Source organism: Apiospora kogelbergensis (assembly GCF_038363985.1).
Source record: "Apiospora kogelbergensis strain CBS 113332 chromosome Unknown utg000019l_segment0_segment0, whole genome shotgun sequence".
Lineage (NCBI taxonomy): Eukaryota > Fungi > Ascomycota > Sordariomycetes > Amphisphaeriales > Apiosporaceae > Apiospora > Apiospora kogelbergensis.
Window position 1 is genome coordinate 246,031 of NW_027117436.1, and position 14,215 is coordinate 260,245.

General features: G+C 49.2%; 6 protein-coding genes across 6 annotated transcripts; 4 read left to right on the forward strand and 2 right to left on the reverse strand.

Moving 5' to 3' along the window:
• Positions 1-139: 139 nt before the first annotated feature.
• PG998_015091 (uncharacterized protein) lies at positions 140-1,333 on the forward strand (the record flags this gene model as incomplete). Its single annotated transcript, XM_066881907.1, has 1 exon — positions 140-1,333. The coding sequence occupies one exon, from the start codon at positions 140-142 to the stop codon at positions 1,331-1,333; it is 1,194 nt and encodes a 397-aa protein (XP_066723105.1).
• A 68-nt stretch (positions 1,334-1,401) lies between these two features.
• Positions 1,402-1,767, forward strand: PG998_015092 (uncharacterized protein; the record flags this gene model as incomplete). Its single annotated transcript, XM_066881908.1, has 1 exon — positions 1,402-1,767. One exon carries the CDS (start codon positions 1,402-1,404, stop codon positions 1,765-1,767), a length of 366 nt encoding a protein of 121 aa, XP_066723106.1.
• Positions 1,768-4,025: 2,258 nt separating this feature from the next.
• Positions 4,026-4,790, reverse strand: PG998_015093 (uncharacterized protein; the record flags this gene model as incomplete). The annotated part of the gene is made up of 1 exon (XM_066881909.1): positions 4,026-4,790. One exon carries the CDS (start codon positions 4,788-4,790, stop codon positions 4,026-4,028), a length of 765 nt encoding a protein of 254 aa, XP_066723107.1.
• Positions 4,791-5,911: 1,121 nt separating this feature from the next.
• PG998_015094 (uncharacterized protein) lies at positions 5,912-7,665 on the forward strand (the record flags this gene model as incomplete). Its single annotated transcript, XM_066881910.1, has 3 exons — positions 5,912-6,112; positions 6,169-6,986; positions 7,053-7,665. 3 exons carry the CDS (start codon positions 5,912-5,914, stop codon positions 7,663-7,665), a joined length of 1,632 nt encoding a protein of 543 aa, XP_066723108.1.
• Positions 7,666-9,816: 2,151 nt separating this feature from the next.
• PG998_015095 (uncharacterized protein) lies at positions 9,817-11,441 on the reverse strand (the record flags this gene model as incomplete). Its single annotated transcript, XM_066881911.1, has 3 exons — positions 9,817-9,983; positions 10,036-10,905; positions 10,961-11,441. The coding sequence occupies 3 exons, from the start codon at positions 11,439-11,441 to the stop codon at positions 9,817-9,819; spliced, it is 1,518 nt and encodes a 505-aa protein (XP_066723109.1).
• An 836-nt stretch (positions 11,442-12,277) lies between these two features.
• Positions 12,278-13,094, forward strand: PG998_015096 (uncharacterized protein; the record flags this gene model as incomplete). The annotated part of the gene is made up of 4 exons (XM_066881912.1): positions 12,278-12,420; positions 12,483-12,565; positions 12,615-12,801; positions 12,854-13,094. 4 exons carry the CDS (start codon positions 12,278-12,280, stop codon positions 13,092-13,094), a joined length of 654 nt encoding a protein of 217 aa, XP_066723110.1.
• Positions 13,095-14,215: the final 1,121 nt, after the last annotated feature.

Here is a 14,215-nt window from a genome sequence, read left to right on the forward strand (position 1 = left end):
AACACCCCTGGAAAAGCTTGCCAGGGCGTGCGTCTCAGAGTGGCCATCAATTGCCCTAGACACAGGGGAGATTCCAACTAAGCTTATACTTGTCGCCCAAGACGGTTTCCTGAGCAGATGCGACATTCTTGACATTAGAATGAGACACTGTGAACTCATCGAATCTATTGTTCATTTCCCTGCTCCTGACAACTACTTTCCGGCACTCACCTCTGAGAACGAGACGTCTCTCCAAGCTCTCATGCTTTCGTCTCCAGGAGCGTTTCTGGTAAAGAGGTCGGCAGCGTCGCAGGACCGAACCTGGAAACTTATTGAGGACGACTTAGCAAACCGATTTTCATTCCAGTGGGTACTCCCAACCAAGCCAGTCCCTCGCAGAGTCGCCATGGTTGGAGGTCGCCCCCTCTTCGACTGGGAGAGAAGATCCTACGGGTCTCGGGGACCATTTGAAGCCGCCAAGGGACTTGGCGTGTCTTTAATAGTCCTTGATCGACCGGGGCACTGGCTCGAGGGTGATACTTACGCCCATCTCCGCGATTCTTTCATCGCTATTGATGTAGCCAACGAAGCAGAGCTACCATCGATTATTGCAAACGCGCTTGAAGGTGAAGCAATCGACGCAGTCGTTACATTCTCTGATGAATTTGTCATTGCCACTGCGAAAGCAGCAGAGAAGTTACACCTTCCATCGGAGGCTGTGGGGGCAATCGTACGGGCCCATCACAAAGACAAGACTCGCCAGGTGCTTAACAATCCCAATATCCAAACCCTGAGATTGCAAAACGCCCAACAGATATCAGACGATCCATCTATCATCGAGCAGCTGGATACGTTGCTGTACCCCCTCATTGTTAAGCCTTGCCGGGGCGGTGCTTCACGCGGCGTCAAGAAAGTCCACAACATCACGATGCTCCGCCAAGCTCTCCTCCAGATTGAAAAGGACCAGCTTTCTAAAGATGGAATTCTCATCGAGACCTATGTTGATGGGCCCGAGGTAGATGCCAACTTTATGCTCTGGGATGGCGAGCTCATCTTCTCCGAAATTTCGGATGACTTCCCATGCACAGCAGATTCAGCAAATACCACAATTGACGATAACTTTGTGGAAACCCTGATGGTCCTGCCGAGCCTACTTCCCCCAGCAGAGCTTGAGCTTCTCCGCTCAAGCCTGCACCAAGATCTCCTAAGGCTAGGTTTCCGAACGGGCGTCTTCCACGTTGAAGGCCGGATCCAGAATTCGTCAAGGCAATACAAAGGGATTGGCAACGTTTTGGACCTGGCCGAGGTCATAGGAGGGGGAAAGAGCCAGCTCATCAACCTTGGACCTTCCTGATAGAGGTCAACGCCCGGCCGCCTGGGCTAGACTGTGTATTCTCGACGCTGGATACCTACGGTGTGGACATGTGCGCGCTGCACTACCTCGCGGCTCTCGGGGTCGATGAACGCGAGCGCTTCGCCGCGCTCTCCATACCCTTTTCTCACGGCGCCCAATATTGGTGTGGGAACTCGCAGGTTCCAATACACCGAGACAACATCTTCGTACCATTTGGATTCATTGACGAGGTCCTGAAACGCTTACCAGATGTTGCGCCACATGTCTCCAGGGCGGAACTCTTCACCCAGCCTGGGGCTGTCATCTCGCCGCGAGGGGGCGCCGGTTTTGTCGCGTACTTCATGTTGTTCTCTAGGAAGAGCAGGAAACATGTGCTTGGGATGTCGCTTCATGTTCAGGAAGTGGCCAAGGATGTTTTAGATGGTAGTGCGTAAGGCACTATTAGGAAATGCTATGGGAGTTTCATATGGACTTTAGAGTCAATTGAGCCACATGATGGATAAGGTTCTCGCTGGGGTAGGATCGGAGGATTAAGTAGGCAGAACAATGGCAATAGGAGCACGCGAAATATGAAGCCACCAGATGTATGGAACTCCCGTGTTATCTTTTGTAATTAGTCACTGGCCGCGGCGCGGGCTCGACATAGTAGCTGACTCTGTCATAGTTCCCAAGCACCTTGTATCCATGCGCATCGGATCAATAATACTCTGACCGGCTGTGCTCTCGCCGTAGGAGCCGTGGGTGCTGGCTGCAATTCCACGGCTTGCCGCTTGCTGACTTGTATGCCTGGAACCCAGCCTTGGGTGCCTCTTGATTATACGGATGATTAGCCAGATATGCCCTTGCGCCGGCTTCCGGTCTAGGGAATCCTGTGCTTGGGCCATACCTGCCCCTTCCCTGCTCTCTCTTTCACCTTTTCTCCTCCGGCGTTGGACTCGACTTACGGCCGCTTCACCAACGGGGGTGCGCCATTGCCGATGCTCTCAAGGGCAGAGGGCCGGTGGCAGATTCTTGCTATCATCGCAGCCACGGGAACATGATCTCATCGCTAGGCACCAGGGCGGACGATTTGGATGTATCGGCATCATCACAGCCGCAGATAAGGGATGGTGGACGACCTAGGCGTAGCTTCTAGATAATAGAAAGTGCACAACGGGGTGGAATACGCATATGTTTTACGGATCATACTATGTGGCCCGACTGTCATCATCACGGAAGCTTTGATTTACCACGCTCTTCGCTCGCATGATCACTTTCAGGGAATAGAGCACGTAGGGGAAATCAGCAACCAACACTTCTTTCTTATTCGAATCCAGAAATGCATGCCTGGCACACGTAAATTCTTCAGTCAACCAAGTCTCTCGCCTCCAATTCTCTCCTGGAATGGAAGCGTTCTTAATTCGCTGCTGGCCAGCAACCTCATCTCCCACGTTCCAACAAATCGTCCATAGCCATGGCTTCCATGCCTGGTCTCATGTCCATCTCCAGCGTGGTTTACGCAACCCGCAATCCTTCTCGCGCAGTGGATCCACTGAGACGAGTGCCAACATACTCCATCAAGTCTCGTAATTTCTGTTCTTGAGCATCGGATCTACTCTCGGCGTCAGACCTGCCTGGACCGCACCATGCAAGCGCACACTCACCTTTTCTGCTGCTGTAGGATTTCGTTGCATCGACTGTTAGCATAGGAGACAAGTAGGATGACCGACAACCCACAGTGAGTTAGACCTTGCAGAAGGACATGTTAGCGGTGGAACGGACATCGGCACAGCCCCAAGACCTACTTCTTCTGCATTTCTATTCTAGTGAGTGATCCATGTTAGCTGCGGCGTGACCACGGAGATCCGCGGACGTACATGGATTCGAGTCTTGTGCGTAGTCCTTGTTAGCTATTCGGCCAGTTCTCTACCTGGCCTTTCTATAGCTCACCTGTGAATAGTCTTCTCCGGACGCGCCTCCACGGTCGTCAGTCGCATGTGCAGGTTGCTTCTCTGTCGCCGTTCGTTTCGCCGTCGGGACTTGTCCATGATTAGTAAATACTCCTGCTTATGGGTACATCACTAATCTCGTCACCATTCTCGCTGCTAGGACACTCGAAAAGACCCGAGGACTGATCATTTAGGGACGGCGGGTTGCTTAGGTCCTCTGTTCCGGAGAAGAAACGGCATTGCCCTTGGTGCATGTAAAGAGAGAAAGATATTCACGAATGCCTGTATAACTATGGTTTAGGACACAAGTTAGAAGCCGCCCTGCTTTAATATCCCAGCCCTAGCCAGTCCACAATCGGTACAAAACGAGTATCCCATATTTTGCATTGCAGCAAATCATTCAAGAGATAAGGAGAACAAAGAGACGATACTGTTAAGGCAAAGGCAATATTAATCCATCTCCGAAGCGCTGTTGACTTGACGCTTGCCCGTAAGCCTCGCGCTACTATTGTTTGCACCAATACTGTGACTGGTTGTAGAAGAAAAAAGACGAGTTGGTGGGAAGGTGAGGTATCCGACTGAACCATGAACGAGGCGGACATGTGCATGATACCCGATAGAAGGAAGACCAACATGACACTGATCTGCTTCTGGCGTCTCAGATTGTATTTGCCCCCAATCGAACTCGCTAGGTTTGTGGTAACCGATCGAAGTGTAAGCGTGAAAACATCATGCCAGAATGTTTTCCAGAACCCTGAAGAAAGTCAGAAAGATGAGAGCCGTGAAGGGGCAGATGTTACTTTACCAGATACTCCTCCGCGGTAAACACCGTTGAGGCTACCCCAGGGACTTGGCTGGGTAGCAAAAGATAGAAATGACGTTGCACCTGCCAGGTAGAGAAATGTCCCTATTATGCTGGATATCGAAAACAAAGCGTCAATAGACGCTACGAGGGCGACAATGTCGACGGCGATGTGAATGATGTCAACCAATCGGTAGTACATAATATTGTACACGAGGTATGATTGGGAATAGTTTTGGTCAAATATCGTGGCTTGTAGTTGTGGGAAGACATAGACGATTAAAGAATCCAGGACAAGGAGCCCAAGGAAGAGCCGGCTGAACAGAGTGAGGAGCAAGCTGGCAGGATTCGAAATGGCCTTTCGAAATTGAGTCTCCTGCCTCTCGGCCATTAGCTTCGTGTGGAATTTGCAAGGACCCTCGCCTGTTGCGGAATAACACCAGCGAACAGCGCGGATATCAAGAATCAAATTCAAAGCCCAATCTGCTCTGTCGAGAGATGGGCTTTTGGGATATGATTTCCATTGCGCGTTGAGGTCCTTTCCATGGTGATTGGTGCGTGTCTCGCTAAGTCCGACTTGGACAAAGGTCTTGTAAGGTTCGTACACCCAAAATAGCATAATGGAACGAATAGCCCAGGCGGATGAAAAGAGGCCTATCAAATAAGCAGAGTATGAGCTTTGGATGCGGACCTGCGTGACCAGATGCACCGTGCTGAATAGAGTCATAATTATAATAAAGAGTCTTCTGACACGACTTTGGAAGACATGTTCTGACAGGAAAAGGCCAAAGAACTGGATGGCCACTGGCATGACAGTACTCAATATTGTATAGAGCATCATGATAGAGATGGCTTAGAATGGTGTTGTGTGTACTATTAGGAAGTTTTATGTGCTGTAGAGCTATCACTATAGTGTCCCTCCTTCTACAGGTACTACTTATAAGCTGGTGATGTTAGAGTAGCTTAGATGCCTTAATACACATGCTTCCACGGTTAACAATCCATGGTGCCCTGAAAAGAAAGAAAATAAAAATTTATAGCCCCGTGTATCTTGCACACACCTGTGTAAGGTGTAGTGTGATCAATAACATCCGATATTGTTTTAGACCAAGTCTCAAACCAAAGCATGTCTGGATCTAAGACCTCAGATATCGGTCTTATACGTTTGGGGCTTTATACCCATCAGGTCACCTGATAGAGGGGATTATCTTTTGGAAATATCAGGTGACCAAGGAATGCTTTTGATACATGATCCTCAAAGTGTCTCATGCAAGTCAATGATGCCATGTGTCTCAGAAAGTTAGTCTAGACCCAGCCAGTAAGACAATCAGGTCCGGGGAAAGTTTAAAAAAAGATGTCACGTTCTCAACATAGCTAATACCTGGACGAAAAAGTTCCAGCAGAACACATGGCACTTGAGAAACCCAGTTCTAATTCGTCAAGTCGTATAATAACGCGAAGACAGTAGAACCCAAGCCGCTATTCACACAACATCTCTGACCGCCTTCTTGCCTCAGACATGACCTCGCTGCCGGAATTGCTAAAGTGGCTGCATTGATTTGATCTACGTAGCTTCAAACGTTTGACTGTGACGTCGGTGGGAACTTCCGATTAGAATCATGTACCAAGATGGCATTCTCTCAGCAAATTCGGCTATTGGACATCATGCTGGGTACTAAGTTGGGATAGGCAAGTCTTTACTTTCTAACAACAGAGTATCAATTGTGGCAAGCTATGAAAATATGAATAGTATATAATGACGGGTAGGAATTGCAGGCTTTCTATTTAGCTTTTCGCTAGAATTATTTTGTTTCGTATACTCGGAACGACAGTCAACCAAAAACAAAAATGGCTATACCACTCCTCCTCAAATTGACGGTAATGCTCTCAGTACAGCTGTGGACACTGCAGAAATGGGATCACCCGTGGGCCGTACCGTCAAAAGCCACTGCGGCGGCATTTCTCCTTTTCGACATGTCTGTACTGGCTTTCTGGAGATTGATGTTAGCAACGAAAATCAGTACCGTGCGAGGTTTACCTGGACCCAAAGTAAGAAAAGAAACTGCTTTCATTGGACAATATCAGTTGAACTAAAGTTGTACTAGTCCAAAAGCTTCCTCTTCGGCAACATCAGCGCATATTATGACCAAGCTCGGCAGGTCACCCGTTGGATCCTCGTTTATCCAAACGATGGCTTACTATTCTTTCGCGGAATTCTTGGTTCTGGCAACCTTTTCGTAACCGACGTGGAAGGTATCACGGACATGATGGTCCACAGGCCTTACGATTTCGAGAAACCATCTCGCTGGACCGCCTTCTGGAAAAACTTCCTTGGGAGCGGTCTTTTTATCATGGAGGGAGACCTCCACAAACACCATCGGAAGCTCGTTGGCCCTGTTTTCCAGCAGAGGCACACTGATGATTTAAAACCCATCATGTCTTCCAAAGCACAGACGCTGGTGAGGAGAATCAAGGAAACGAAGGCCTCAGAAGAGTCTAAGGATAATAATACTGGCCACAGTATATCGGTGGATCTATGCTATTGGAGTAGCCGCTTTGCCATCGATATAGCCGGTATCCTCGCATTGGGGATTGACTATGACACCCTTTCTAACGTCCAGAGCCCTATACTTGCCTACCACGACGACATGCTCCAGTACGACGACAATAAGAAGAGTTTGTTCACATACTACATGGTGGTGCCAAAACTACTGGTCAGGCTACTCCCCGACGGCTTCGGAAGAGCCCTGTCTCCAGTAGTACAACCTATACGTCGACATCTGTCGCAAATTGCGCAGGAGAGGGCCTTCCAATTTGCAGCTGGAGATCAGATGGGCCTCGACTACCTTTCATGCATTGTGACGTCCGGCGAATACAACAACGAGGAGTGCGCCGATGATGTACTGGGAATCTTAGTCGCCGGGTAAGTGATCCTCTCCTCTATATATACGCATAAACGAACCTTTCCTAATTGTTATCCTCATCTTAGGACCGGTACTACAGCAAACGTCATTGCTTGGATCGCAGTTGAGCTGGCATTCTCCAAGGAAGTCCAGGAGGCGTTGCGCCAAGAACTCCAAGCGGTAACTGCCGGGAAAACCTTTCCAGTCGAGAGCATCATCGACAGTCTGCCGCTGCTGCACGGGGTCTGTCACGAAGGTCTGAGATTGCATCCACCCGTGCCCCTGACGGTCCGGAAATCGGTACGCGACACCATGATCCGCGACCAGGCCGTTCCGGCGGGGACGTACGCCGTCGTAGCCCCCGCGGCGATGCACCAGTCGCCGCAGATCTGGGGCGAAGACGCGGCCGAGTTTCGGCCGGGGCGGTGGATACAATACGACGAAAAAGATGCCAAGATGGCGAGAATCAACAACTCGGGTGGCGCATCGTCGCAGTATTGCAGCACCAGTTTTCTGTACGGCCCCAGAGGGTGCATAGGGCGCGCCCTGGCTATGGCCGAGGTCAAAAGAGTCGTGGCCGCGCTGGTGCTTCACTTTAGGATCGAAGCAGGACGCCAGGGTCGGCCGAGTTCGACTGGACTTTTCACTTCGAGACCGGATCCGGGGTTTCGGGTAAAACTTCGGCCACTTGGGGACTGAAATCAGTTTTTGCAGCCTTCACTTAATAATATTGAAAAAATGCAAATATTGGCCCAAGAGTATCAGTTTACTATTTCGCGCTTTTTTAAATCGCGGTGTGTTCTTCGGGTCGGGCGCTAAAGGGCCGTCGTCAGCTTCTAGTGCGACGTGTAGCGTAGCCTATATTGAACCCTAAACTCGAACTATGATATAATCATCATCAACCTGTTCAGTCGAAATAGAGTAGAGGGCCTTCTTCTCCTCGCAGTCTTGTCCTGTCCTTGTCCAAAGGCCGCCCATACCTCTCCGATTATGTAAACCACCTACCGATTCCTGAGCAACCTGAATATCAATTCGCTCGGTCCCGGACCGATCCCAGTCTAAGTATGCCATCATTTCTTCTCTTGTCCAATCTCTTATCCTCGTTGACGTTTTGCAATGCTTCGTCATTAGCTTATAATCTAAGCACCAATCGTAGCTTGCCGTAATGGTAAACCCATCGCTTTCCGATACATCTTATTGCTAATATTGGTCCCCGGACGCTGATCCTTATACCAAGCTTCTCTTGCTGTGATGTATCTTTGGTAGATTGCCCTTGGGTCATCATGTTTCATAGGCTGCTCCGGAACCTGTTGCTGGTCGAGGACCTGGTCGACTCGCTCTAGAGCCTGTTCTAAGACCTGCTCTTAAACATCTAAACTTAATAAGTCGGGAGTAGGCTCCAAGACTGACAACTCGGACGTAAATTCCGGTACTTCTTGTGGCCGTTGTAATTTCGCCTGTACTCGAAGTTGTAGCTCTGCGTGCCTCAGGGGACATGTTTGAAAGGTCCTTGTGTGACCCAGAGTGTTACATCTGGTACACCGTGGTGGGGCTCTCTGTCTGGTCGTGGCTTCCATCGCCTCAAAGCCGCTGGGCTCCCGTCGGTTGCTTGACTGCGGTAAAGATGAGTTGGTATTAGCAGAGTCAATATATTGGCGAGGCCCAGGAGAAAGGGTGTAGTGCCGCTTCGGATTAGGTGCAAAGACCACGAATCGGCATCCTTCAAAGTGTTGATATCTAGGTGTCGCTTGGGACCCCGGTGTTCTGCCGCCCGCATATGTCTCGCAGCCCCATGAAGAGGATTTCGATTGAAATGCAGCCCGTGGTCGTCACACCGTAACAAATACCATCGATCGCTTTCTGGCGGGTATTGTATGATTATATGCTTTTGCAGTACGAGTCCATTCTGGAATACTTTATTAAAATCGACGTTGTATGGTTCTTCAGTCGCCGCCGCCGTCTTTGTCTTCTTCCGTGCGTGCCTAGAGGCGGCCCCAGGACTTTCCTTATAACATTGTCGATCCCGTTTCGCGCGGTTGTAAGGTGGATTATCGTCGGTAACGGTCCGGTGCCTAGGCTGGGATGATAACTCTCTCGCAGCCGCCCTTATATTCTTCGTAGATAAATCAGGCAAGGGGCAAGTCAGGCTAGTCTTCGCAAGAATAGAAAAGTAACGACGCAGAGGTCTGCTTACGCGACCAGTACGTGTTTTACCAGGCTGATTATTTGTAGGTCTTGGCGCATCCACCTCTACCGCTCTGGACTGCGACAAGTTGAGTTGACATGATGCCACCTGCACATTTTCCATCGATGTATCATTCGATGTTGGTAAAGGATTCGGTAAGGGTTACAAACCAGGAGTGACGGCAATATCCCAAAGCTTGTGGTTATTAACGTCAGATTCACCCGTATATATACTGGAACGTTTACTTACCGGTCGTACGGCGACGAGTCTAGTAAACGGGCATACATCCGAAAGCCGGAGCCTACCACAGGCGGGCCTACCCTAAGGGTCTCCCCTATCTCGCGCGGATACGAAAGTTCCGGAGATATCATCGGTCGCCGTTCTACCAAATAGCTAACCTATTAAAAGACATACCCGTAGAAGAGCTAGAAACCATCGAACCATTCGCATTAACCCCTTGGGGGAGCCGGATAAGGACGATCCTGGATAAGGCCATTACACTTGGTAAAAGAACAGAGAAGAACCCGTACACGGGAGAGCTAGCCGCCATAGCTAACACCCTTCGTTCGTTACCGACACTTCAGCACCGCAACATTCTGCTCGTATTAATATAGCCTAATACGTTCTTAACTTCGAGCATGCAAAACAGATCGTGATCATATATTCTAAAGTGGTGCTCCACCATCAGAGTCCGATTCGTATTGTTCATTAGGTCCGTCTCCTTTATTGGATCCGGCTCCGTCGCCATCTTCACCAGAAGGAAACCCAATCTCACACAGAAAACCGGAATCATCTGCCTCGCTTTCCAAGGATTCAGGGTCATTTTCATCGCCTGCAGGACCGTTAGCGTGTCTAAATAGCATAGAGACTCTAAAGTGACATACCCATTGTAAAGTCAGCAAGTTGTGACTCAAGGGAATGAGTGTTGAAGGATACAGATGGGGTGATTCCAGTCGTAGAATCAGCGTGCCACTGCGGCGCCATGCCTTTTTGCTTAATTTGATCAAGTACCTCGGAGCCGAGGTCTTTCATCATAGTGACCATGATCTTACGCTGCTCGGTAAACCTGTCATCCTTAGCCCCATTGGTGAGAAGTGGAGGCCCCCATTTCGGCCATATCTTCAGGTGGGAGCGTAGTTCCACTGGCTTGGCCGGATGCGCCTTGAAGTATAGGTAGCAGCAAAAGCAAGAAGGTTTACTACATCCAACAATCCGGTTATCACCAAAGAATCGAAGCCTTTTTGTTTCAAAGTGGTCCAATACCTGAACCTCCCCATGTACACAGGGTTGAAACCCTGGTCGATTGTACTCGTTCAAAATTCTCCGTAGAAGGCCCATCTTCTGATCCATCATCAACAGGGTCTCCTCATATTCTTTCAGACGAGGGTCTTGACTGGGAAGCATCCTCTTCAATATGCCTTTGAGAGTTGTCAAGACATCAGGTTTAGGAGGCGGAACACTTGGCACCGGAGCAATACACCGTACCCGGGATGTGCCCTCCTCAAACAAGCAATGAAGACAAGAGGCATCTTCAACTACTTGTTTGACCGCGCTTATATGATAAGCTAGACGTCCGAGGCTGTGCCTTAAATCTCGGTAAAGCTCTGCATGAGGCGGGTGGACGCCATGTCGTTCTTGACCTCGCTGGGTGACTTCTTTCATACAGCTCGAATTTCGCTGATCGTAAGCGAGGAGGCAGAGGCTCATACCACGTTTCCCCTCAAACATTTTGGTCCAGGTTCCCAGGGCAGTATCTGCAGCTATTAGCACACTTTGTTATTTGATATCATGCGGACATGCAGAACTCACTGGACTGGGATCCTGTAAATAGCGATTTTTCGTCGCACTTCCTGATCGAGCGAGACAATATTTGCCTTTCTTTGGCGACCCTAGCGATAGAGAAACTGACACACCTGCGGATCAACTCGATAGTCATATCCTCCCTTTCGTCTTCAGGGTGCGAGATGATATCGCGGATGTTCCGTGTTATGTCCTCAAGCATATTCTTCATGGTCATAAGCTTCGACCCATTGTTACAGGCCAACCAGAAGGTATAGCAAGATGCTCCATCTTCCACCCCAATGGCAGCAGATGTAGCACCTCCCTTTTCGTAATCAAGTAAGTAAGATAGGTTGTTGAGGAGCCTGGCAGAAGTGGCCACCATACTACCACTATGGTGCAATACTGCAGTGTGCTTGCCCCTTGTTTGTCCCAAAACAGTCAAGGTGAGAACATGCTCGTAGAATCGACTGATCAACTTATCGTATGGATCGAGACGAGGTGTAGCCATATCTCCTGTGCTTCCAACTGTACTCCAGGAAACTCTTGTGGAAAGGGATTCAGACTAAAGTGATATCAGCTACGCCGTTAGGGTAGAGTAAAAAAGGTTTGCAGTCCACGACTTAGTTGGACAACGGGAAACACTCGATGCACTGAGAGTGACCCTTCGCATGCATACATAGAGTAGTGATTATTTGGTCGGACCCGAATTGTTTGTACTTCATTGACCATCACAAATATAACTTTACGTGCATATGAAGCTGACCAACCGTAAGTGGTGGGCCCATGGCTTGACGCCCGTCTTTGCGTGCCGTGACTGTAGCGGGATGTAATAGCTCAGTGTAAGGGAATGACGTCCACCATGCGCCACCGGCGGTTAACTACCCCCCGCCCCTCCTTAACCGACATTTCATGCCGCTCGATCCAAGTTGAAACATATTAGTGCTGCATAGGGCCACCCAGTCTTTCACCAATCAATGACAATATCAACAAGTTCTATCCCGTGTTGTATGGTAGACTGATCACTTTGCCAATAATACTATTGGCCAAACTTCTTGGGCGGGGCATTTGAGACACTTCTGCCCAACACACCATATTTTCTTTGATTCGTCCCCATTTACATAATCTGCCGAACAGTCGAGGCTGCACAACAAACAAGCAGATTCAAGGTAATTCTTGAGATTGAGACGCATCCATTAGTCTCCTCCCCCCTCAGTGAAGATCAATGTGCTCGTCTATAAAGTTAGGACCTTGGAAGGATATTCCAACCAAGAACAGAAAATCTGTGTTATCAAATAGCCTGTTCCACATAAAACTATACAAAGCAGCTACTCCACCGGCCACAAAATGTCGGACCCGGCTCTCCGATATTATTCCCCAAGTCTTGACTGCTCTGACTCCGAAGACTGGCGAGCAAGGCCAGCAAGCGACAATAACGGGCCTGGCTCCCAGTTCGATCCGTCCATAGCCAAAGGCTACGATTTTGGCGGGTGCGTGAATCCGCAAGCGCTCATCAAGAACAATAACATGAGCAGCGTCACTCCCATTCCAGCGAGGTCTGGTTCCGGCATATCCCAGTAGCGGAAGCCTCCAGATCCGCCACCCCCGACAACCTCCAACCCCTCCTACTCTTTCGTTAATCATTGCAACGATGCATTTCAATATCAACTTCATGCCAACATAGGCATCTCAGGTGACCCAGACGCTACACCAGCAAATCCTGACTACGACTTTGACCACGAAAACATGAGATTTCTGGAACTCACCGAGCTGCTAGCTCCTGTGACAGATCTTGAGGCGAGGCGAGATAGCTGTTACCGATGTCCCGATAGTTCCTGCGGTAAATCAAAACGCACAGCCAGGGATCTTAAGTTAGTGCTTAATGTACAGAACATCAATGGTCATTGCTAAGTCTCTGCTTAGGAAACACTACAGAATCCATGCGAAACCTGTCTACTGTCCATTCAAGTGGTGTCGCGATCAAATCCGAACGAAGGGGTGGAGTGCCGAGCAGCGTGACATGCGCCGCCATGTTTGGACAGCACATGAGCCGTGGGCGGCATTCATGGGTATCGAGAAGGTCGAAGAGAAATGCAACAGATGCGGTGAAATGAAAAGGTTCGACCGTTTGAAAGTTCATGAGCCTCAATGTTCTGGGAATTAGCGTATCCCTTAACGAAATCAATTCTTTTTATGTAAGACAGCGCCAGTCGTGATGAAGACGGTGGCGAAACAGATTTGGCGGGGGTAGAACAAAGGAGCCAGAGACAACGCTGGACGCGAAGCTGTATTTAGTCTGGGGCCCTTGTCCTATGCTGCCATTTAGCAGACGATCGACAGCGCACCTAGTCTTATAGTTGTGGAGGCCGGCGGCGTCGTGATACCAGCCAATGCGATTGTAAAGACCCTGAAGCAACATATACATTACCTTCAGTCTGATCTCGACAAATATCGTGAGTTCGTCGACTTGCTATGCGCCACTCAAGAAGAAAACAGTATTCAAGTTATATGCGACCTCCAAGCAGCACCCGAGCCTCTAGCCTATATTACTAACGTCAGGAGCGGGATAGATGCACGGACGCAATGGAGACACGTATCTTCGGACACGAGCGTGACAGGCAGTCTTCATTCTCTGTCGAGAATGGAGCTCGATGTCGACAAATTGGCCGCACGTTGACAATTAGCTTATCCTGCATTCCTCCCGATACAGTTCATCACCCACGCCCTCCAACCACGTTTCGCCGCCCCAGTGCCTGCGTCTTAACTGAGCCAACCCATCCTCGATGTTGGCGTGTCGGCCTAGAATGATCCGGCTACTCTGCTGCAAGCGCGGCCTGACTCGACTGACCACTTGGGTAGCTTGAGAACGACCCTAGCTAGACAGCTATGCACATCTCATCAACTGTCTAATGTCGCATCGCTAGAATAAGTAATAACTTTATTATTTATAACCAAGCGATTCTTTTCTTTTTAAATTAAGTTTTTTATTTATATATAGCTTTTTAACTATAACAAATATTATAATAAACTTGGCTTTAAAGAATTGAAAGGGAGGTATACGGTCTAAGCACGAAGAGTGGGAGAACGGGGATCAACAGGACAGGAGTCAAGAAGGATAATGGAATCGGCATAAGAATAGGGACCACAGAAGAAGAAGAGGCGGCCGGATAACGCAAGGCAGTAAGAAAAGGCCAAATAATACCAGAAGGGTTAGCGGAAACAGAACCGGGGGGAAGAAGCGACATGGCACGCCCCGACGCTCATCTTAGGCTATTAAATCACTCA